The following is a 25,393-nucleotide window of genomic DNA, read 5'->3' as shown; positions in this document are numbered from 1 at the left end:
GATTGAATGAATGAATGAATGAACTTGACACACAAGTAAGCACATAATGAATACGACGGTTATGATTTCCAGGCCTTAAATGGGGCAATAAATCTGAATAATAATGTGGTATTTAAGTGCTTGTATGTGCCAAGCGCTGAACTAAACTCAGGGGCAGATACAAGTGATGGTTATGATTTCCAGGCCTTAAATGGGGCAATAAATTTGAATAATAATGTGGTATTTAAGTGTTCTAGGTGCCAAGCGCTGAACTAAACTCAGAGGTAGAAAGCAGTTTAACAGGTTGGACACAGTCCCTGGCCCACATAGGGCTCACAGCCTCAGTCCCCATTTCAAGATGAGGAAACTGAGGCCCGAAGAAGTGAAGTTGACTTGCCCAAGGTCATAAAGAAGCAGCGTGGCTCAGTGGAAAGAGCCCGGGCTTTGAAGTCAGGGGTCATGGGTTCAAATTCCGGCTCCACCAACTGTCAGCTGTGGGACTGTGGGGCGAGTCACTTCACTTCTCTGGGCCTCAGTTCCCTCATCCGTAAAATGGGGATTAAGACCGTGAGCCCCCCGTGGGACAACCTGATCACCTTGTAACCTCCCCGGCGCTTAGAGCAGTGCTTTGCACATTGTGAGCGCTTATTAAATGCTATTATTATTATTATTATTATTATAAAGCAGACAAGCGGTGGAGCTGGGATTAGAAGCAGGCCCTGCCCTATCCCCTACGCCAGGCTGCCTCGTATCTGCCATTTATTCGTTTCCATTAACGTCCGTCTCCCCCTCTAGAATGTAAGCAAGTTGAGGGCAGGGAATGTCCGGTTCATTTTCACATTGCACTCTCCCGGGGGTTCAGTACAGTGCTTTGCATTCAGGAAGCACTCAGTAAATAGGAGTGAATAAGTGAATAAGATGCTTCTCACCTGAATGCTAAGAGGGTGTTGTAGAGCAGTCAATCAATCAGTTGTATTTATTGTGCACTTACTGTGCAGAGAATTGTACGAAGCACTTGGAAGAGTACCATTTAACGGAGTTAATAGACATAATCCCTACCCACAACAGCTTACGGTCTTGAGGGAGAGACAGACATTAAAATAAATAAATAAATTATGTTATTATGTAATAATGTAATGTACAGATAGATACATAAGTGAGGTGGTGCTGAGGGAGGGGTGAGTAAAGGGTGCAAATCCAAGTGTGAGGAGAATGTAGAAGGGAATGGAAGAAGAGGAAATGAGGGCTTAGTATGGAAAGGCCTCTTGGAAGAGATGAACTAGTAATAAGACTTTGAGGGTGGGATGAGTAATTGTATGCTGGATATGAAGAGGGAGGTAGTTTCCAAGCTAGAGGCAGGATATGGGTGAGTATATTTATTTATTTATTTATTTATTTATTTATTTTGCTTGTACATATCTATTCTATTTATTTTATTTTGTTAGTATGTTTGGTTTTGTTCTCTGTCTCCACCTTTTAGACTGTGAGCCCACTGCTGGGTAGGGACTGTCTCTATATGTTACCAACCTGTACTTCCCAAGCACTTAGTACAGTGCTCTGCACACAGTAAGCGCTCAATAAATACGATTGATGATGACGATGAAGGACGGAGTTTAAGACCTTTGGAGGTCTTAAATGGGGGTGGGGGAATGGCAGAGGCTGACTCGGGTGAGATTTGGAGGTCCGTTCCACGGCTCAGACGTGGAAGCCCACTGCCCTGGGCTCTGTTGGGTCGGGACCGTCTCTATATGTTGCCAACTTGGACTTCCCAAGTGCTTAGTACAGTGCTCTGCGCACAGTAAGCGCTCAATAAATACGATTGATTGATTGATTACTCTATTTATTTTACTTGTCCATATCTATTGTATTTATTTTATTTTGTTAGTCTGTTTGGTTTTGTTCTCTGTCTCCCCCTTCTAGACTGTGAGCCCACTGTTGGGTCGGGACTGTCTCTATATGTTGCCAACTTGGACTTCCCAAGCGCTTAGTACAGTGCTCTGCACACAGTAAGCGTTCAATGAATATGATTGATTGATTGATTATATGGCTGTGAGCCCGCTGTTGAGTAGGGACCGTCTCTATATGTCGCCAACTTGGACTTCCCAAGCGCTTGGTCCAGTGCTCTGCACACAGTAAGCGCTCAATAAATACGATTGATTGATTGATTATATGGCTGTGAGCCTGCTGTTGAGTAGAGACCGTCTCTATATGTTGCCAACTTGGACTTCCCAAGCGCTTAGTACAGTGCTCTGCACACAGTAAGCGCTCAATAAATACGATTGATTGATTGATTATCTGGCTGTGAGCCCGCTGTTGGGTAGGGACCGTCTCTCTATGTTGCCAACTTGGACTTCCCAAGCGCTTAGTACAGTGCTCTGCCCACAGCAAGCGCCCGATAAATACGATTGACTGAGTGAATGAATGAATCTGGCCCTCAAACCCGAAGGACGCAGTCTAGAGAAGCAGCGTGGCTCAGTGGAAAGAGCCCGGGCTTTGGAGTCCGAGGTCATGGGTTCAAATCCCGGCTCCGCCAACTGTCAGCTGTGGGACTTTGGGCAAGTCACTTCACTTCTCTGGGCCTCAGTGACCTCATCTGGAAAATGGGGATGAAGACTGCCAGCCCCCCGTGGGACAATCTGATCACCTTGTAACCTCCCCAGCGCTTTCAACAGTGCTTTGCACATAGTAAGCGCTTAATAAATGCCATCATTATTATTATTGACCGTTGTCCCCGCTGCTCTGTGTCACCAGGGAGAAGATGAGCCAGCACCAGCTCCACAAGAACACAACTGTCCTCTTCAGCACGAACATCGAGAAGAACATAAGCCTCACCGAACGAGGCGCCTATTTCAGTGTGGACACGTGGGCCCCGGTAAAGGCGAGGGGGAACTCAGTACAGTGCCCTGCACGCAGAAAATGCTCATCAATCAATCCGTCAGTGGTGTTTCATTCATTCATTCATGCAGTCGTATTTACTGAGCGCTTCCTGTGGGCAGAGCACTGGACTGAGCGCTTGGGAAGTACAAGTTGGCAACGTATAGAGACGTGTTTATTCATTCAGTCGTATTTATTGGGCTCCTACTGCGTGCAGAGCGCTGTACGAAGCGCTTGGGAGAGTACAGTGAAGCCGCGTGTTGAGAAGCAGCGTGGCTCGGTGGAAAGAGCCCGGGCTTTGGAGTCAGAGGTCATGGGTTCAAATCCTGGCTCCGCCAATCTCTCATCTGTAAAATGGGGATGAAAACTGTGAGCCCCCCTGTGGGACAACCTGATCACCTTGTAACCTCCCCAGCGCTTGGAACAGTGCTTTGCACATAGTAAGCGCTTAACAAATACCATCATTATTATTATATTACTCTCCCAAGCGCTTAATACGGTGCTCTGCCCACAGTAAGCGCCCAATAAATACAGTTGATTGACTGAGAAGCAATGGCCCCGTGGAACAGCACTTAGAACAGCGTTTTGCACCTAGTAAGTACTTAATAAATACCATCATTATTATTATATTACTCTCCCAAGCACTTAATACGGTGCTCTGCCCACAGTAAGCTCCCAATAAACACAGTTGATTGATTGAGAAGCAATGGCCCTGTGGAACAGCGCTTTGCACATAGTAAGCGCTTATTAAATACCATCATTATTATTATATTACTCTCCCAAGCGCTTAATACGGTGCTCTGCCCACAGTAAGCGCTCAATAAATACAGTTGATTGATAGAGAAGCAATGGCCCCGTGGAACAGCGCTTTTCACATAGTAAGCGCTTAACAAATACCATCATTATTATTATATTACTCTCCCAAGCGCTTAATACGGTGCTCTGCCCACAGTAAGCGCCCAATAAATACAGTTGATTGACTGAGAAGCAATGGCCCCGTGGAACAGAGCTTAGAACAGCGCTTTGCACATAGTAATCGCTTAACAAATACCATCATTATTATTATATTACTCTCCCAAGCGCTTAATACGGTGCTCTGCCCACAGTAAGCGCTCAATAAATACAGTTGATTGACTGAGAAGCGATGGCCCCGTGGAACAGCGCTTTGCACCTAGTAAGCGCTTAACAAATACCATCATTATTATTATATTACTCTCCCAAGCGCTTAATACGGTGCTCTGCCCACAGTAAGCGCCCAATAAACACAGTTGATTGATTGAGAAGCAATGGCCCTGTGGAACAGCGCTTTGCACATAGTAAGCGCTTATTAAATACCATCATTATTATTATATTACTCTCCCAAGCGCTTAATACGGTGCTCTGCCCACAGTAAGCGCTCAATAAATACAGTTGATTGATAGAGAAGCAATGGCCCCGTGGAACAGCGCTTTTCACATAGTAAGCGCTTAACAAATACCATCATTATTATTATATTACTCTCCCAAGCGCTTAATACGGTGCTCTGCCCACAGTAAGCGCCCAATAAATACAGTTGATTGACTGAGAAGCAATGGCCCCGTGGAACAGCACTTAGAACAGCGTTTTGCACCTAGTAAGTACTTAATAAATACCATCATTATTATTATATTACTCTCCCAAGCACTTAATACGGTGCTCTGCCCACAGTAAGCGCCCAATAAACACAGTTGATTGATTGAGAAGCAATGGCCCTGTGGAACAGCGCTTTGCACATAGTAAGCGCTTATTAAATACCATCATTATTATTATATTACTCTCCCAAGCGCTTAATACGGTGCTCTGCCCACAGTAAGCGCTCAATAAATACAGTTGATTGATAGAGAAGCAATGGCCCCGTGGAACAGCGCTTTTCACATAGTAAGCGCTTAACAAATACCATCATTATTATTATATTACTCTCCCAAGCGCTTAATACGGTGCTCTGCCCACAGTAAGCGCTCAATAAATACAGTTGATTGATTGAGAAGCAATGGCCCCGTGGAGCAGCGCTTAGAACAGCACTTTGCACATAGTAAGCGCTTAACAAATACCACCACCATATATATATACAGAAGAAGCAGCGTGGCTCAGTGGAAAGAGCCCGGGCTTTGGAGTCGGAGGTCAGGGGTTCGAATCCCGGCTCTGCCACATGTCTGCTGTGTGACCTTAGGCAAGTCACTTAACTTCTCTGAGCCTCAGTGACCTCATCTGGAAAATGGGGATGAAGACTGTGAGCCCCATGTGGGACAACCTGGTCACTTTGTATCCCCCCCCAGCGCTTAGAACAGTGCTTTGCACATAGTAAGCACTTAACAAATGCCATTATTATAATATATTATTATATATAATATATATTATATTATAATTATTATATATAATATATATACAGGTGCTATATATATTATATATTCCTAAATATTCTAAATATAGAATATATTCTCTCTATAGAAAATATTATAATATATAATAAATATAATATAATATAATATAAATTATATTATAATTATTATATACCATACATATAATATATGCAGGTGCTATATATATTACATATATTATATATTTCTAAATATTCTAAATATAGAATATATTCTATATATATTCTATATATAAAAATATTATATAATATAATATATAACATAACACAATAATATAATAATATAATATAATATAATATAATATAATATAATTATATATAATGTAATTATATATAATATAATTATATATAGAATATAATATATTATAATATAATATAATAATATATACTATTCCAGAATATATATATATATACATATATATATATAAATATTCTAAATATAGAATATATTCTCTCTATAGAAAATATTATAATATATAATAAATATAATATAATATAATATAAATTATATTATAATTATTATATATCATACATATAATATATGCAGGTGCTATATATATTACATATATTATATATTTCTAAATATTCTAAATATAGAATATATTCTATATATATTCTATATATAAAATATTATACAATATAATATATAACATAACACAATAATATAATATAATATAATATAATATAATTATATATAATGTAATTATATATAATATAATTATATATAGAATATAATATATTATAATATAATATAATAATATATACTATTCCAGAATATATATATATATATATATATATATATATACACATATATATATATATATTCTGTATATATATATACAGGTGCTATGGAAATAAAATAAATAAAGTGCATCTCTCCCAGCGCTGAGTACAGTACCCGGCACGTAGTAGGCGCTTAAGCAGCTATCACCATCAGTATTACTACCGAGTGATCCTTTTTCTTTCAGAATTCCTTCTCCTCCATATACTCTCTCCTTGCGCAGAAGATGAAAACGGTGTTTTCCAGCGCCGGCGAGGAGTCCCCTAACCACGTCTCCAGCCCCATCGCCTCCTACTTTGTGGGCGTCCCCTATGCGAGGCTCGGCTGGTAGGTGCCATTTCTTCAAACTCCGAGCACGAACTCGGGGCTGCCTCCTTCCACCCCCCCCGGCTCTCTGAGAAGCAGTGTGGCCTAATCAATCAATCAATCAATCAATCAATCGTGTTTATTGAGCGCTTAACTAAGCACTTGGGAAGTACAAGTTGGCAACACAGAGAGACGGTCCCTACCCACCAGTGGGCTCACAGTCTAAAAGGGGGAGACAGAGAACGAAACCAAACAGACTAACAAAATAAAATAAATAGAATAGATTTGGACAAGTAAAATAAATAAATAGAGTAATAAATATGTACAAACATATATACAGGTGCTGTAGGGAAGGGAAGGAGGTAAGATGGGGGGGATGGAGAGGGGGACGAGGGGCCTCAGTCACCTCATCTGTAAAATTGGGATTAAGATTGCGAGCCCCATGTGGGACAACCTGATCACCTTGTCACCTCCAAGCGCTTAGAACGGTGCTTGGCACATAGTAAGCGCTTAATAAATGCCATCATTATTATTATTATAGTACGCGCTTAACCAATGCCACAGTTATGATTAGACTTGGGGGCTGTGGGACGGGGGCTGGGTCCGATCTGCTGGTCTTGTATGGAGAGCGCCAACTTGGACTTCCCAAGCGCTTAGTCCAGTGCTGTGCACACAGTAAGCGCTCAATAAATACGATTGATTGATTGATTGATTGATTGAGACGGAGGGCGGGAGCGTAGTAAAGGTGGAGGAGATATGGCGATTAGCGTGGTGCTTGGGGTGCTCCGCAGGGCCTTGACTTCGGCTGACCTGAACGAGGACGGGCACGATGACCTGGTGGTGGGAGCCCCGGGCTACAGCCGGCCGGGGAGCGTCCAGCTCGGTCGGGTGTACGTCGTGTACGCCAACGGGCTCGGCCTGCCGCCGGTGGACATGGATCTGGACGAGGAAGCCCATTCCATCCTGGAGGGCTCCCAGGTAACCGGGCCCGAGCGCTTTTCCTCACTCCCCCGGGGTGACTGATTTATGGTGAAGTTCCCTTCCCCATCCCACCACCTTGGCCCTCCTCTGATTCCTCCCCCAGTGGGGTTTTCTGGGATAATTTGGAACCCCGCCGCTCAGCTCCCAGCTTCCGTCGGGAATGGCGGGATGGCGGAGTAGCTCGCCGGCCCGGTGGGAAGGGGGCTCCGTCGTTCAACCGTATTTATTGAGCGCTTACTGTGTGCGGAGCGCTGGGCTAAGCGCTTGGGAAGTACAAGTTGGCAACCTATAGAGACGGTCCCGACCCAACAGTGGGATCACAGTCTCTGGGGGACCCAGGCGGGTGGGATCTTGTCCCTCTCCCTCTTGGGAGAGAGGGTTGGGCCAGATGGGATGGAATTGAGCCTGCGCTGTCAGGAAGAAGAAGAAAGAAGAAAGAAGAAAGAAGAAAGTAGAAGAAGAAGAAGAAGAAGAAGAAGAAGAAGAAGAAGAAGAAGAAGAAGAAGAAGAAGAAAGAAGAAGAAGAATACTACTACTACTACTACTACTACTACTACTACTGCTACTACTACTACTACTACTACTAATAATAATAATAATAATGAGAAGCAGCGTGGCTCAGTGGAAAGAGCCCGGGCTTGGGAGCCGGAGGTCACGGGTTCTGATCCCGGCTCCGCCACCTGTCAGCTGGGTCACTTGTCACTTCACTTCTCTGAGCCTCAGTTACCTCATCTGTCAAATGGGGATTAAGACCGTGAGCCCCACGTGGGACAACCCGATCACCTTGTTCCCCCCCCCCCAGCGCTTAGAACAGCGCTTTGTGCATAGTAAGCGCTTAACAAATGCTATCATTTAGAGAAGCAGCGTGGCTCAGTGGGAAGAACACGGGCTTGGGAGCCAGAGGTCGTGGGTTCTAATCCCAACTCCCTCACATGTCTGCTGTGTGACCTTGGGCAAGTCACTTCACTTCTCTGAGCCTTAGTTCCCTCACCTGTAAAATGGGGATGAAGACTGTGAGCCCCACGTGGGACAATGTGATCACCTTGTATCCTCCACAGAGCTTAGAACAGTGCTTGGCACATAGTAAGCGCTTAACAAATGCCATCATTATTATTATTATTGTCATTATCATTATTAATAATTACGGTATTTGCTAAGCTCGTACTGGGTGCCAGGCACTGTACTAAGCACCGGGGATTGAGACTGTGAACCCCATGTTGCACAGGGGCTGTGTCCAACCTGATTTTCTTGTATTAACCCCGGTGCTTAGCACAGTGCCCGGCACACAGTACGAGCTTAGCAAATACCGTAATTATTAATAATGATGATAATAATAATAATGATGGATGCTGCCATAGTGGATCGGGCAAGTCACTTCACTTCTCTGGGCCTCAGTTACCTCATCTGGCATCATCCCCATTTTCCAGATGAGGTAACTGAGGCCCAGAGAAGTGAAGTGACTTGCCCGAAGTCACCCAGCATCATCATCATCATCATCATCAATCGTATTTATTGAGCGCTTTCTATGTGCAGAGCACTGTACTAAGCACCGGGGATTGAGACTGTGAACCCCATGTTGCACAAGGGCTGTGTCCAACCTGATTTTCTTGTATTAACCCCGGTGCTTAGCACAGTGCCCGGCACACAGTACGAGCTTAGCAAATACCGTAATTATTAATAATGGTGATAATAATAATAATAATAATGATGGATGCTGCCATAGTGGATCGGGCAAGTCACTTCACTTCTTTGGGCCTCAGTTACCTCATCTGGCATCATCCCCATTTTCCAGATGAGGTAACTGAGGCCCAGAGAAGTGAAGTGACTTGCCCGAAGTCACCCAGCAGACATGTGCCCGGGCTCAGTCCACTATGGCAGCATCCAGTACGCTGCCGCTGTTGACCCCGGGTTGGGTAGGATACATAATAATGCCCCCTCTTTGCCCCTCCAGCCCTCGGGTCGCTTCGGCTCGGCAGTCGCCGTGATGGACTGGAATCGGGACGGAGTCCCGGACTTGGCGGTGGGGGCCCCGTCGGTGGGCTCCGACAGACTCAACTACACGGTAAGGACATAGCTGAGATGTGGGTTTCCGGTTCCCCCCGGTTCCAGGGAAGAACATCCCGGAGGGTGGGTCCCTAGCCCCCCGAAGTGGGAATATTTCCATTCCCTCCTCACGCTTTTAGCCGTGGGATATCTGTCTTCTCCACTGGCCCGAAATCCCCTCTTGGGCAACACTGGCACCTTCAAATTCTCGCGCCTGTATCCCGAGGGCCCAAAGCAGTGCTCTGTCCACTGTAGGCGTTCAGTACAGTGCCCTGCACCCAAATGTACCTCCCTAGCCCTCTCTCCTCCCATGCTGCCTCACGTCTACTTCCCGCCTCCGGATCACCTTGATAAGGATGTCAAGGTGTCATTTGTTTTGTTAGTATGTTTGGTTTTGTTCTCTGTCTCCCCCTTTTAGACTGTGACCCCACTGTTGGGTAGGGACTGTCTCTATATGTTGCCAACTTGGACTTCCCAAGCGCTTAGTACAGTGCTCTGCACACAGTAAGCACTCAATAAATACGATTGATGATGATGACGAAGGATGTCCCACCGGCCCCTCAAGCTCAACGTGTCCGAAACTGAACTCGTCTTCCCCAGTCCCTCTCCCGGCTTCCCCAGCCTTGTAGACACCACCACCGCCGTTCCGGCCTGACGAGCTCGCATCCTTGTCATCGACCCTGACTCCTCTCTCCCCTTCATCCAGTCCCACTAATCCAGCCGGTCCTTTCTCCCGAATCCACCCTGGCCCGTAGCGGTTTGCCTTTTTTGACTTCGGCTTTCCCCCTTTTGGACTGTGAGCCCACTGTTGGGTAGGGACCGTCTCTATATGTTGCCAACTTGGACTTCCCAAACGCTTAGTCCAGTGCTCGGCACACAGTAAGCGCTCAATAAATACGATTGACGATGATGATGACTTCTGACTCCGTCCGGGCCCCCGAGGAGACTGAAGACGGCGGCCCTCTGGCCCACTAGCCCTTCGAAATCCGGCCCCATCGCTCGTGCCGTCGGAAAGCGTGGGCACCCGGGGATGCCACGTTGCGGTCCCGGAGGTGAGGATTTGGGCCCTGACCTGTTCGTCTTCCAATTTTGCTGCTAGGGTGCCGTGTACGTGTACTTTGGGATCAGAGGGAAAGGCCTGTCTCCTCATCCCGACGTCACCATCTCCTGCCAGGTATGCCGCCTTCCTCCTCATTCCAAGCCGGAAAGGCCCGTCCTCCCCAACGGGGTTCGTCCACCACCCCTCGGTCCATCTCTGGAGGCCCGTCCTCCACCTCTCGAGGCCCATGGTGAAGCCTGGCCTTCGGGGGTCCATCCTCCACCCCTCAGAGTGCCCCCCACCAGCCAGGGCCCACCCGTCGGGGCTGACGAGCGGCTTTCCCGGCAGGAAACGTACTGCAACTTCGGCTGGACGCTTCTGGCGGCGGACGTGGACGGGGATGAGGTGGTGGATCTGGTGGTCGGTTCGCCCTACGCCCCCCGGGGAGGGAGGCAGCGGGGGCTCGTGGCTGCCTTTTACTCCCGCTCCAGCAGGTCCAGCACAGGTGACGTCCTTGGCGGGGGGGCCTCGGCTCTGTTACACGGTGGCTGGCCCTGCTGCCACGTGGAATCAATCAATCAATCATATTTATTGAGCACTTACGGCGTGCAGAGCGCTGTATAAGCGCTTGGGAAGTACAAGTCGGAAACACGTAGAGACAGCCCAACAGCGGGCTCGGGGAGAAAGTCCCAGTGCGAGACAGAATTCATCATCATCAATCGTATTTATTGAGCGCTTACTATGTGCAGAGCACTGTACTAAGCGCTTGGGAAGTACAAATTGGCAACATCTAGAGACAGTCCCTACCCAACAGTGGGCTCACGGTCTAAAAGATTCACCCCAGACTCGTTGCGGGGTGAAAACAGATCCTCCTCGGGGTCCTGAGGTGGCCCAGGAGCGCAGAGAAGCCACGCGGCCTAGTAGATAGAGCGTGCGAGTCAGAAGGACCTGGGTTCTAATCCCGGCTCTGCCACAGAATAACAATGATGGCATTTATTAAGCGCTTACTATGCGCAAGGCACTGTTCTCAGTGCTGGGGAGGTTACAAGGAGATCAGGTTGTCCCACGGGGGGCTCACAGTCTTCATCCCCGTTTGACAGGTGAGGGAACTGAGGCCCGGAGAAGTGAAGTGACTTGCCCAAAGTCACCCAGCTGACAATTGGCAGAGCCGGGATTTGAACCCGTGACCTCCGACTTCAAAGCCCGGGCTCTTCCCACTGAGCCACGCCGCTTCTCTATTGAGCCTCTCACGCTCAATAAATACGATTGATTGATCGATTGATCGATCTGCCATCGGGCCCTTAGAAAACAGCCGGTCTGGGCTCGTCTTCCAGGCGAGCTGTCGGTTGAGGAAGCCGACTGGATGGTGCAGGGAGAGGAAGATTATTCCTGGTTTGGATATTCCCTGCATGGCCACCCCCTGGAGAAGCAAACCCTCCTCCTGGTCGGGAGTCCCTCTTGGAAGAACATGAGCGGGTGAGCTCCGGGATCCCTGGCTTGGTGTCCGGGAGACGGGAAGGAGGGTTGACCCCCTCGGGGAGAGGCCGTGGCTCTTCCTATTTTTGATTTTCTTGATATTTCATTCATCCACTCGTATTTATTGAGCGCTTACTGTGTGCAGAGCACTGTACTAAGCGCTGGGGAAGTCCAAATTGGCAACACCTAGAGACGGTCCCTACCCGACAGCGGGCTCCCAGTCTAGAAGCGGGGAGACAGACCACGAAACAAAACGTATTAACAAAATAAATAGAATAAATATGTACAAATAAAATAAATAGGGTCCAATATTTGTCAAAGCGCTTACCGGGTGCCAGTCGTGGCTCGGTGGGCTTGGGAGTCAGAGGTCATGGGTTCGAATCCCCACTTATGAGCTGTGTGGCTTTGGGTAAGTCACTTCACTTCTCTGGGCCTCGGTTCCCTCAGCTGTAAAATGGGGATTAAGACTGCGAGCCCACCTTGGATCTCCCCCAGCGCTTAGGACAGTGCTTGGCATATAGTAAGTGCTTAACAAATACCAAAATTATTATTACTATTCTACTAAGCACTGGAGTAGATACGAGCTAATCGGGTTAGACAGAGTCCCTGTCCCTCACGGTGCTCACCACCTTCACCCCCATTTTACTGATGAGGGAACTGAGGCCCAGAGAAGTGAAGTGACTTCCCCAAGGTCACACAGCAGACAAGGGGTGAAGCCAGGATTAGGACCCATGACCTCTGACTCCCAAGCCCGGGCTCTTTCCACTGAGCCACGACTGGCGCCCAGTAAGCGCTTTAACAAATATTTACTCTATTGATTTTATTTGTACATATTTATTCTATTTATTTTGTTAGTAAATATATGTATATATACCTGTAAATATGTTTGTACATATTTATTACTCTATCTTACTTGTACATATCTATTCTATTTATTTTATTTTGTTAGTATGTTTGGTTTTGTTCTCTGTCTCCCCCTTCTAGACTGTGAGCCCGCTTTTGGGTAGGGACCGTCTCTATGTGTTGCCGACTTGTACTTCCCAAGCGCTTAGTACAGTGCTCTGCACACAGTAAGTGCTCAATAAATATGATTGATTGATTGATTGATTGAATACGTTTTGTTGTCTGTCTCCCCCCTTCTAGACTGTGACTGGGCAGTGTGGCCTGGGAGACAAAGGAGCTGGATTCTAATCCTAGCTCTGCCACTTGTCTGCTGGGTGACCTTGGGCGAGTCACTTCGCTCCTCTGTAAAAATGGGGATTAAGACTGAGTCCCACGTGGGACTTGGACTGTGTCCAAACTCTTTAGCTTGTATCCCCCTCCCAGCACTAAGTACAGTTCTTGGCACATAGTACGCGCTTAATAAATGGCCATGATAATAATAATAATAACAAAAGTAATCAATTTTACTTTTTAGAACTAATTCGATTTCTTGTATTTTAGATTTTTTTACAACTCTTTTTTGTCTTTTCATATTCATAATTACATTTTCCTGATATTTTTGCATATGAAGCAGATTCCTCTTCCCTGGGTTGCAGAGTCCCAGTCTCCACCTGCCCTTTCTGCTCCCCGGCACCTACTAGCAAATCGTGATGCAAGGGGCAGGACGGGGGTCTCAGCATTCAAAAGAGGAGTTCTGGTAGAGCCGCTAGTAGTTGTCCTATTCCGTGGGCCTGGTTAAGGAACCTGATTTTTTTGACCCCATTGAGGTTTTGTGTTGAGTAGTCCACCCACCCGCTCTGGTTCAACTTCTGCCACAATTCCGAACTCAATTCAAAAGTGTTCCATTGAGTTTTGACACCACTCGGAATGGGTGAAAAGAAATCTTTTTGTATCTATGACCGTTGAAAACTTCTTTTAGCAGTCTAGGTTAGAGAGGAATTAACGTAGAAGCTATAGCCCTTCATTTTGCTACACTAGAGCCCAGGTTTCAATGGCCCCTTTTAGACTGTGAGCCCACTGTTGGGTAGGGACTGTCTCTATATGTTGCCAATTTGTACTTCCCAAGCGCTTAGTACAGTGCTCTGCACACAGTAAGCGCTCAATAAATACGATTGATGATGATGATGAATGGGGAGAGGCCCACTCCAGCTCCAGACCTATTGGTCTGTCAGGCAAAACGTTTGGATTTCCATTTTCTCCAAAGGACCCCAGAGTTTTGGTGGCTACCGCTCTTATCTGTGTCAGAATAGTTTTACATCAAATCAGTTAACATTGGTTGTCCAAAAAAAAGATACCAGCAAGGAACACAGCCCGTTGTTGGGTAGGGGCCGTCTCTGTATGTTGCCGACTTGTACTTCCCAAGCGCTTAGTACAGTGCTCTGCACACAGTAAGCGCTCAGTAAATACGATTGAATGAATTGAATGAATAAGGGTGACATTTGTTAAGCACTTACTTAGCACTGTTCTAAGTGCTGGGGGGGAATACAAGGCAATCAGGTTGTCCCACATGGGGCTCACAGTCTTAATCTCCATTATACAGATGAGGTAACTGAGGCCCAGAGAATAATAATAATAATAATGTTGGTATTTGTTAAGCGCTTACTATGTGCCAAGCACTGTTCTAAGCGCTGGGGGGGGAATACAAGGCAATCAGGTTGTCCCACGTGGAGCTCACAGTCTTAATCTCCATTATACAGATGAGGTAACTGAGGCCCAGAGAAGTGAAGTGACTTGCTCAAAGTCATACAGCTAAGTGGCAGAGCTGGATTAGAACCCATGACCTCTGACTCCCAAGCCCGGGCTCTTTCCTCTGAGCCACGCTGCTTCTCCAAGTAGAAAATAAAATAAATAAAATAAATAAGCTCTCTCAGGGAAGGCTGGAGGGTCTCTGCGGGGGGCAGGAGAATTTTCCCAGTATACGGTAGAGGGGGGGAAACAGTGTGGCCTAGTGGAAAGAGCCCGGGTTTGGGAGTCAGAGGCCCTGAGTTCTAATTTGAGTTAATAATAAAATAATAATAATAATAATAATAATAATAATAATAATAATAATGGCATTTATTAAGCGCTATGTGCAAAGCCCTGTTCTAAGCGCTGGGGAGGTTACAAGGTGATCAGGTTGTCCCCCGGGGGGCTCAGTCTTCATCCCCATTTTACAGATGGGGTAACTGAGGCCCAGAGAAGTGAAGTGACCTGCCCAAAGTCACCCAGCTGACAAGTGGCGGAGCTGGGATTCGAACCCGTGACCCCTGACTCCAAAGCCCGGGCTCTTTCCACTGAGCCACGCTGCTTCTCATGCTCGGCCACTTGCCTGCCGTGCCTCAGTTCCCTCATCTGCAAAATGGGGATTCAACACCGGCTCTCCAATTTATGAGCTCCACGCGGGCTCTATCTCCCGCTGCCTCCCCTCCCGCTCGGATGAGGATTGCTTTTCCAGCCTAGGTTCCCAGTTCTTCAACCGGGAGGAGAAGCAGAGCGCGGGCAAGGTGAACGGCTATCTGCCACCGAGTCGGCAAAGCCGGTTTGTGATCCCGGGAGATAAGGTAGGGTGAATTCCGGCAGGGCCGGGAATGTAGGCCGTGGTGGTGGGGACGGGCCCCGAGGTGAGGCCCCGGGGATGGATTTTGGGGGACCCATGGTGACTCTCACGGGGTGGGCCCAGCGTGGACTTCCCGGGATGGATTTTTGGGGACCGGTCCAAGGAGATCCCAACCCCGCGACATCTGCCGTCCCCCAGGCGATGGGAAAACTGGGCTCGTCGCTGTCGAGCGGCCAGCTGGCTGTGGACGGGACCCCGACACAGGTGTTGCTCGTCGGTTCCTCGACCCGGGGTAGGTGTCAACACAACCCGAGCTTCCCCGTCGCTTCCCAGACCCCCATGTGCCCGGGCTGAGGCGGAGGGAGAAGGGGGCATCCCGATTTTCCAGGCCCGGATGGAGTTAATACAGGGAAGAATTTCTTCCTGGAGTCATCAATGGGTCCTCAGTCCTTGAACATGAGAAAACCACCGCCCGCATTGGCCTCGCCAGTCAATCGAGCGCTTACTGCGCTCAGAGCACTGTACTGAGCGCTCGGGCTCACTCTCAGCTTCAAGGCTGTCCATCCCCTCGCCCCCTCCTACCTCACCTCCCTTCCCTCCTTCTCCAGCCCAATCAGTCAATCGTATTTATTGAGCGCTTCCTGTGTGCAGAGCACTGGACTAAGCGCTTGGGAAGTCATCATCAATCGTATTTATTGAGCGCTTACTATGTGCAGAGCACTGGACTAAGCGCTTGGGAAGTACAAGTCGGTAACACATAGAGACGGTCCCTACCCAACAGCGGGCTCACAGTCTAGAAGGGGGAGACAGAGAACAAAACCAAACATACTAACAAAATAAAATAAATAGAACAGATATGTACAAGATAGAGTAATAAATATGTACAAACATATATACATATATGCAGCCCAGACCGCACCCTCCGCTCCTCTGCCTCCGCTCACCTCCTCACTGAACTGTGAGCCCACGGTTGGGTGGGGACCGTCTCTAGATGTTGCCAACTTGTAGTTCCCAAGCGCTTAGTCCAGTGCTCCGCACACAGTAAGCGCTCAATAAATACGATTGAATGAATGAATGGGCCTCGTCCTCGCCCATCCCGCCGTCGACCCCCGGCCCACGTCCTCCCCCTGGCCCGGAATGCCCTCCCTCCGCACCTCCGCCAAACTGGCTCTCTTCCTCCCTTCAAATCCCTCCTGAGAGCTCACCTCCTCCAGGAGGCCTTCCCAGACTGAGCCCCCCTTTTCCCATCCCCCCCGCCCTACCTCCTTCCCCTCCCCGCAGCACCTGGATATATGTTTGTACGGATTTATTACTCTATTTATTACTTGTACATATCTACTACCCTATTTATCTTGTTAATGACGTGCATCTAGAGAAGCAGCGTGGCTCAGTGGAAGGAGCCCGGGCTCTGGAGTCAGAGGTCACGGGTTCAAATCCCGGCTCCGCCAATTGTCAGCTGTGTGACTTTGGGCAAGTCACTTCTCTGGGCCTCCGTTACCTCACCTGTAAAATGGGGATTAAGGCCGTGAGCCCCTCGTGGGACAACCTGATCACCTTGTATCTCCCCAGTGCTTAGAACAGTGCTTGGCACATAGTAAGCGCTTAACAAATACAATAATAATAATGATAATCTAGCTTTAATTCTATTTGTTCTGATGACACCTGTCCATATGTTTTGGCACATAGTAAGCACTTAACAAATACAATAATAATAATGATAATCTAGCCTTAATTCTATTTGTTCTGACGACTTGACACCTGTCCACATGTTTTGTTTTGTTGTCTGTCTCCCCCTTCTAGACTGTGAGCCCGTTGTTGGGGAGGGACCATCTCTGTATGTTGCCAACTTGTACTTCCCAAGCGCTTAGTGCAGTGCTTTGCACACAGTAAGCGCTCAATAAATACCATTGAATAAATGAATGAGAGTATAATAATATAGCAGACACATTCCCTGCCCACAACGAGCTGACGGCCTACAGGCCCTCGTGAGGGCTGCCTGCATTGCGGGAGATGAAATTCTTAGGGGATTCCTGTTGTATAATAATAATAATAATAATGGCATTTTTTATTAAGCGCTTACTATGTGCAAAGCACTGTTCTAAGCCCTGGGGAGGTTCCAAGGTGATCAGGTTGTCCCACGGGGGGCTCACGGTCAGTCCCCGTTTTCCAGATGAGGGAAATGCGGCCCAGAGAAGTGAAGTGACTTGCCCAGAGTCACCCAGCTGACAGTTGGCGGAGCCGGGATCTGAACCCACGACCACTGACTCCAAAGCCCGGGCTCTTTCCGCCGAGCCACGCGGCTTCTCAGTGGGGAGGGGTGGAGGTGGGGATGGGGAAGGATGGCGGTCCCGCTCGACGGCCTCCACTTGGGCCTGGAGCTGTTTCTGCTTCCCGTCGGTGACCCGTTGCAGATGCCCTGTCCAAAGTGTGGCCGGTGGCCATGGGCCTGGCCCAGGGGGGCAGCGCCCGGCTGTACGGGCTGTCTGCCGGGGACCAGCGGGAGCCCGCCCTGCTCAGCACCTTCAGTGGCGACCGACGCTTCTCCCGGTTCGGGGAGGCCCTGCACCTCAGCGACCTGGACGGCGATGGGCTGGGTGAGACACTGCCCCGCGCCCGCCCTCCAGCCTCCTCCTCTTGGCCTCCTCCGCTCCTCCTGCTCCTCCTCCTCTTTTGCTCCTTTTTAATCCTCCTCCTTTTGCTCTTTCCCTCCTCCCCTTGTGCTCCTCTTTTCTTCTTCCTCTTTAGCTCCTCCTTTTCACCTCTTCTCTTTCTCCTCCTTTCCTCCTGCCCCTCTCTTCTTCCTTTTTCTCCTCTTCCTCTCTTCCTCCTTTCTCCTCTCTTCCTCCTCTTTCTCCTTTCTTCCTCGTCTTTCTCCTCTCTTCCTCCTTTCTCCCTCCTCTTCCTGCTCTCTTCCTCCTTTCTCCTTTCTCCTCTCTTCCTCCTCCTCCTCTCTTCCTCCTTCCTCCTCTCTTCCTCCTCTTTCTCCTTTCTTCCTCCTCTCTTCCTCCTCTTTCTCCTCTCTTTCTCCTTTCTTCCTCCTCTTTCTCCTCTCTTCCTCCTCTTTCTCCTCTCTCTTCTCTTCCTCCTCTCTTCCTCCTTTCCCTCCTCTCTTCCTCCTTTCTCCTCTCTTCCTCCTCTTTCTCCTTTCTTCCTCCTCTCTCTCCTCTCTTCCTCCTCTTTGTCCTCTCTCCTTTCTTCCTCCTCTTTCTCCTCTCTTCCTCCTCGTTCTCCTCTCTCTTCTCTTCCTCTCTTCCTCCTTTCCCCTCTTTCTCCTCTCTTCCTCCTCTCTTCCTCCTCTTCCTCCACTTTCTCCTCTCTTCCTCCTTTCTCCTCTCTTCTTCTTCCTCCTTTCTCCTTTCTCTCTCTCCTCTCTTCCTCCTCTTTGTCCTCTCTCCTTTCTTCCTCCTCTTTCTCCTCTCTTCCTCCTCGTTCTCCTCTCTCTTCTCTTCCTCCTCTCTTCCTCCTTTCCCCTCTTTCTCCTCTCTTCCTCCTCTTCCTCCACTTTCTCCTCTCTTCCTCCTCTCTCTCCTCTTCTTCCTCTTTCTCCTCTCTTCCTCCTCTTTCTCCTCTCTTCCTCCTCTTTATCCTCTTTCTCCTCTCTTCCTCCTCTTTCTCTTCTCTTCCTCCTCTCTCTCCTCTCTTCCTCCTTTCTCCTCTCTTCCTCCTCTTTCTCCTCTCTTCCTCCATTCTCCTCTCTTCCTCCTCTTTCTCCTCTCTTCCTCCTCTATCTCCTCTCTTCCTCCTCTTTCTCCTCTCTTCCTCCTCTTCTTCACCTTCCATCCTCCTCTTCATCCTCCTCCTTGTCCCCCTCCTCTTCTCCTCTCCTCCTCCTCTTCTCCTCTCCCCAGTGGTAGCATCAGCCCCGACTTCTCGCACTGCCCACGCCCGACCCTCCTTTCATGCCCATCCAGCTGCAGACCAGCTGTGGGGAGGTGGACGATAGCGGAGTCCCCCTGCCAATCAGCAGTATGTATTGAGCCCCTGCTGCGTGCAGAGCACCATACTGACCTTGGAAGAGTAAGATAGAATTAGTAGATCCGATCCCTGCCCTCAGGGAGTTTACATTTTACTATGCGCAGAGCACTGGACTAAGCTTGGGAGGGTATGATAGCATAAGTAGACACAATTCCTGCCCATAACAAGTTTCCAGTCTAGAGGGCAAGGCAGATGTCAACATAAATAGAAGCAGCGTGGCTCCGTGGAAAGAGCACAGGCTTGGGAGTCAGAAGTCATGGGTTCTAATCCCATCTCTGCCGCTTGTCAGCTGTGTGACTTTGGGCAAGTCACTTCACTTCTCTGGGCCTCAGTTACCTCATCTGGAAAATGGGGATTAAGATTGTGAGCCTCCCATGGGACAACCTGATCACCTTGTATCCCCCCCCCGCAGCGCTTAGAACAGTGCTTTGCACATAGTAAGCGCTTAACACATACCAAAATTATTGAATTATTATTATAAATTACAGCTAGGAGGAAACCGCAGAGCCCGATGTGGGACAACCTGATCACCTTGTATCCCCCCAGCGCTTAGAACAGTGCTTTGCACCTAGTAAGTGCTTAACACATACCAAAATTATTAAATTATTATTATAAATTACAGCTAGGAGGAAACCGCACAGCCCGATGTGGGACAACCTGATCACCTTGTATCCCCCCCAGCGCTTAGAACGGTGCTTTGCACATAGTAAGCGCTTAACACATACCAAAATTGTTAAATTATGATTATAAATTACAGCTAGGAGGAAACCGCAGAGCCCGATGTGGGACAACCTGATCACCTTGTATCCCCCCCAGCGCTTAGAACGGTGCTTTGCACATAGTAAGCGCTGAACCAATACCAGAATTATTAAATTATGATTATAAATTACAGCTAGGAGGAAACCGCAGAGCCCGATGTGGGACAACCTGATCACCTTGTATCCCCCCCAGCGCTTAGAACGGTGCTTTGCACATAGTAAGCGCTGAACCAATACCAGAATTATTAAATTATGATTATAAATTACAGCTAGGAGGAAACCGCAGAGCCCGATGTGGGACAACCTGATCACCTTGTATCCCCCCCAGCGCTCAGAACGGTGCTTTGCACATAGTAAGCGCTGAACACATACCAAAATCATTAAATTATGATTATCAATTACAGCTAGGAGGAAACCGCAGAGCCCGATGTGGGACAACCTGATCACCTTGTATCCCCCCAGCGCTTAGAACGGTGCTTTGCACATAGTAAGCGCTGAACCAATACCAGAATTATTAAATTATGATTATAAATTACAGCTAGGAGGAAACCGCAGAGCGCCAAGGGCAGGCACCGTGTGACCCCCAAGCCTCGGGAGGGGACTTTGGTCACTGTGGTGGGAGAAATATTCCCAGATGGGCGCTCTAGCGGTGTCTGTCTAAGGAAAGTCGCGGGTAGAGGGAGAATTTGATTCCCGCCGGTGACTGTTTGGGCCCTTTCCCGGTGGTGCCGGCGGCGGATCTGGCAGACGAGGTCATCGTGGCGGCCCCTTCCAGGACGGAGGACTTCACGTGGGGGCTGTTCGGAGGGGCCACCGGCCGGGTCTACATCTACAACGGGCGGCGGGTGGGCTCCGGCGACGTGACTGCCGAGTGCAGGTCGTGGATGGCTCCCTGTCCCGAAGAAAAGGTGAGGCGGGTCGGCAGGGAGCGCGTGGGACCGAGGCCCCGGCCTCCTTCTTCTATTTTGATGCCATTTGTTAAGCGCTTACTAGGTGCCAGGCACCGTACTAAGTGCTGGGGTAGATACGGGTTAATCAGGTTGGACGCAGTCTCTGTTCGACGTGGGGCTCGTAGCCTTCATCCCCATTTCTCAGCTGAGGTAACCGAGGCCCAGAGAATGATGACGATGATGGTATTTGTTAAGCGCTTAGTATAGGGACGTAATCCCTGTCAATCAATCATCAATCGTATTTATTGACTTAGTACAGTGCCAAGCGCTTAGTCCAGTGCTCTGCACATAGTAAGCGCTCAATAAATACGATTGATTGATTGATTGATTGAGCGCTTACTGGGTGCAGAGCACTGGACTAAGCGCTTGGGAAGTCCAAGTTGGCAACATATAGAGACCCAACAGCGGGCTCACAGTCTAGAAGGGGGAGACAGAGAACAAAACCAAACAGACTAACAAAATAAAATAGAATATATATAATAATAATAATAATGTTGGTATTTGTTAAGCGCTTACTATCATCAATCGTATTTACTGAGTGCTTACTATGTGCAGAGCACTGTACTAAGCGCTGGGGGGAGGACACACAATGAGGTTGTCCCATGTGGGGTTCACAGTCTTAATCCCCATTTTACAGATGAGGGAACCGAGGCACAGAGAAGTGAAGCGACTTGCCCAAGGTCACACAGCTGATTAGTGGCATAGCCGGGATTTAGAACCCCCGACCGCTGACTCTCAAGCCTCTTTCCATAATCAGTCTGACAATCCGTGATAGAGGTCCAGGGTTCAAATCCCAGCCCCGCCAACTGTCAGCTGGGTGACTTTGGGCAAGCCGCTTCACTTCTCTGGGCCTCAGTTACCCCCTCTGTAAAATGGGGATTAAAACTGTGAGCCCCCCGTGGGACAACCTGATAATAATAACGATGGCATTTGTTAAGCGCTTACTATGTGCAAAGCACTGTTCTAAGCGCTGGGGAGGTTACAAGGTGATTACCTTGTACAACCTGATCACCTTGTAACCTCCCCAGCGCTTAGAACAGTGCTTTGCACATAGTAAGCGCTTAACAAATGCCATCATTATTATTATTATTATAAACAGAAGCGGTCCATTGCCACCTTGGTAGAGGTGGGGAGTTCGATTCCTACGGGAAGGCAGTGCGGGCTAGTGGAAAGAGCTTGGCGTTGGAAGTCAGAAGCCCTGTTTTCTAGTCCCAGCTCTGCCATGGACCTGCTTATAATAATAATAATAATAATAATAATAATAATAATAATAATAATAATAATATAATAATGGCATTTATTAAGCGCTTACTATGTGCAAAGCACTGTTCTAAGCACTGGGGAGGTTACAAGGCGATCAGGTTTTCCCACGGGGGGCTCACAGTCTTAATCCTCATTTTCCAGACGAGGTCACTGAGGCCCAGAGAAGTGAAGTGACTTCCCCAAAGTCACCCAGCTGACAACTGGCGGAGCCGGGATTTGAACCCATGACTTCTGACTCCAAAGCCCGGGCTCTTTTCCACTGAGCCACGCTGCTTATCAACTTGGCCAAGTCCCTTCCCCGCCCCGAGCCTCAGTTTCCCGGGGATGAGATTCCCGCTGTCTCTACTTCTTCCATCTGTGAGCCCCTCGTGGGCCTGGGTCAAATCCGATTTAATTGGATCGACAGCAATCAATCAATCATATTTATTGAGCGCTTACTGCGCGCAGAGCACTGTACTAAGCGCTTGGGAAGTCCAAGTTGGCAACCTATAGAGACGGTCCCGACCCAACAGCGGGCTCACAGGCTAGACACCAGGCCTTAACCCAGAACGAGCGCTTAATGAACACCACTGCCATTGTCCTTTGGGGGTGTCCCTTCCTTCCGCGTTCCCCGGATTTCCGAAATTCCCATTGTGGGCCGCCCCGTCTCGTCATCCCGCCGTCTGCTGTCCTGGCTGGACGCCGACGGCCTTTTTCCGTGTCCTCCTTTCCCCCACAGGCCCAGTACGTGCTCATCTCTCCGGAGGTGAGTACTACAGCGTCGGGCGTCCATTTGGGGAGGTAGAGGCAGGGCCGCGGCTGCCGGCTGATCCGCCCACCCTTACCCCCCCGCCGATATTTTCCAGGAAAATTCACGTTTTGGAAGCTCGGTCGCCACAGTGAGGTCCAAGGAAAAGGTGAGCACCCCCTGCCCCGCTCTCGCCTCCCTTCCTCAATCAATCAATCAATCAGTCGTATTTATTGAGCGCTTACTGTGTGCAGAGCACTGTACTAAGCGCTTAAGTACAAGTCGGTCCTCAAGGCCGTCAGTTAATTCATCGTATTTATTGAGCGCTTACTCTGTGCAGTGCTTGGGAGAAGCAGCGTGGCTCGGTGGAAAGAGGTCCTGGGTTCAAATATGTGTATATATATATATATATATACATATATATATATATATGTAAAGCACTGTTCTGAGCGCTGGGGAGGTTACAAGGCGATCAGGTTGTCCCACGGGGGGCTCACAGTCTTCATCCCCATTTGACAGATGAGGTAACTGAGGCCCAGAGAAGTGAAGTGACTTGCCCAAGGTCACACAGCTGACAAGTGGTGGAGCCGGGATTTGAACCATGATCTCTGACTCCTAATAATAATAATAATGATAGCATTTATTAAGCGCTTACTATGTGCAAAGCACTGCTCTATGCTCTGGGGAGTTTACAAGGTGATCAGGTTGTCCCATGTGGGGCTCACAGTCTTAATCCCCATTTTCCAGATGAGGTAACTGAGGCCCAGAGAAGTGAAGTGATTTGCCCAAGTCACACAGCTGACAAGTAGCGGAGCCAGGATTTGAACCCATGACCTCTGACTCCCAATAATAAGAATAATAATGATAGCATTTATTAAGCGCTCACTATGTGCAAAGCACTGTTCTAAGCGCTGGGGAGGATGCAAGGTGATCAGGTCGCCCCACGTGGGGCTCACAGTCTTAATCCCCATTTTACAGAAGAGGTAACTGAGGCCCAGAGAAGTGAAGTGACTTGCCCAAGGTCACACAGCTGACAATAATAATAATAATAACGGCATTTATTAAGCGCTTACTATGTGCAAAGCACCGTTCTAAGCGCTGGGGAGTTTACAAGGTGATCAGGTTGTCCCACGGGGGGCTCACAGTCTTAATCCCCATTTTACAGAAGAGGTAACTGAGGCCCAGAGAAGCGAAGTGACTTGCCCAAAGTCACACGGAGCCGGGATTTGAACCCATGACCTCTGACTCCCACGCCCGGGCTCTTTCCAATCAATCGTATTTATTGAGCGCTTACTGTGTGCAGAGCACTGTACTAAGCGCTTGGGAAGTCCAAGTTGGCAACATAGAGAGACAGTCCCTACCCAACAGTGGGCTCACAGTCTACTGAGCCACACTGCTTCCCCAGGGGAATGCAGTGGCATTCCCAGGGAACGCGGCTGTTTATTGTCGTCCTCTCCCATGCGCTTCGTACAGTGCCCTGCATGCTGTGAGCGCTCAGTAAATACGAAGACGGGGTGAACGTGTGCATGCTTTCTCTCTTCCGCAGACTCAGGTGGTTGTCACGGCCGGGAGGAGCTCGATGGGGGCCAGAGTGTCCGGAGTCCTGCACGTCTACAACCTTGGCACGCCCTAATCGATCAATCAATCAATCATATTTACTGAGCGCTTACTGTGTGCAGGGCACTGTACTAAGCGCTTGGGAAGTCCAAGTTGGCAACATATAGAGACAGTCCCTACCCAACAGCGGGCTCACAGTCTAAAAGCTTCCACTGTCTCCCGCCCCAGTGACTCGCCATCATCATCATCATCATCATCATCAATCGTATTTATTGAGCGCTGTGTGCAGAGCACTGTACTAAGCGCTTGGGAAGTCCAAGTTGGCAACATGTAGAGACGGTCCCTACCCAACAGCGGGCTCACAGTCTAAAAGCTTCCACTGTCTCCCGCCCCAGAGACTCTCCATCATCATCGTCAATCGTATTTATTGAGCACTTACTGTGTGCAGAGCACTGTACTAAGCGCTTGGGAAGTCCAAGTTGGCAACATATAGAGACGGTCCCTACCCGACAGTGGGCTCACAGTCTAAAACGGGGTCTGCGGCAACAAGAAAAGCAGCCCCTAAAACCAGGGGACAATAATTATAAGCATGGTACTTACTGAGCGCTTACTCTGTGCCAACTGAGCCTGGGGGAGACACAAGTTCATCAGCTTGGACACGGTCCCCGCCCCACATGGGGCTCACACTCTCTTTATCGGCCCCAATTTACAGATCATCATCATCAATCGTATTTATTGAGCGCTTACTGTGTGCAGAGCACTGGACTAAGCGCTCGGGAAGTACAAGTTGGCAACATATGAGGCCCGGAGT

General features: G+C 48.6%; 1 protein-coding gene across 3 annotated transcripts in view; it reads left to right on the top strand.

Annotated features, from left to right (window-relative positions):
- GPLD1 (glycosylphosphatidylinositol specific phospholipase D1) overlaps positions 1-24,715 on the top strand; it is a 50,669-nt gene extending 25,954 nt beyond the window's left edge. For 2 of the 3 annotated variants that reach the window (XM_038771334.1, XM_038771332.1), the window contains 14 exons: positions 2,731-2,851; positions 6,217-6,356; positions 7,127-7,313; positions 9,268-9,378; positions 10,459-10,533; positions 10,747-10,903; positions 11,733-11,874; positions 15,251-15,356; positions 15,551-15,644; positions 17,764-17,946; positions 20,833-20,993; positions 23,017-23,043; positions 23,144-23,194; positions 24,572-24,715. In XM_038771334.1, coding sequence (XP_038627262.1) covers positions 2,731-2,851; positions 6,217-6,356; positions 7,127-7,313; positions 9,268-9,378; positions 10,459-10,533; positions 10,747-10,903; positions 11,733-11,874; positions 15,251-15,356; positions 15,551-15,644; positions 17,764-17,946; positions 20,833-20,993; positions 23,017-23,043; positions 23,144-23,194; positions 24,572-24,658 — 1,642 coding nt within the window. In that variant the 3' untranslated portion in view covers positions 24,659-24,715. The remainder of the gene's footprint in view (positions 1-2,730; positions 2,852-6,216; positions 6,357-7,126; positions 7,314-9,267; positions 9,379-10,458; positions 10,534-10,746; positions 10,904-11,732; positions 11,875-15,250; positions 15,357-15,550; positions 15,645-17,763; positions 17,947-20,832; positions 20,994-23,016; positions 23,044-23,143; positions 23,195-24,571) is intronic. The other variant, XM_038771333.1, reaches the window with a different exon arrangement.
- Positions 24,716-25,393: the final 678 nt, after the last annotated feature.

Source organism: Tachyglossus aculeatus, chromosome X2, assembly GCF_015852505.1.
Source record: "Tachyglossus aculeatus isolate mTacAcu1 chromosome X2, mTacAcu1.pri, whole genome shotgun sequence".
NCBI classification, from domain to species: domain Eukaryota; kingdom Metazoa; phylum Chordata; class Mammalia; order Monotremata; family Tachyglossidae; genus Tachyglossus; species Tachyglossus aculeatus.
This window is presented reverse-complemented; position numbering and strand designations above follow the sequence as displayed.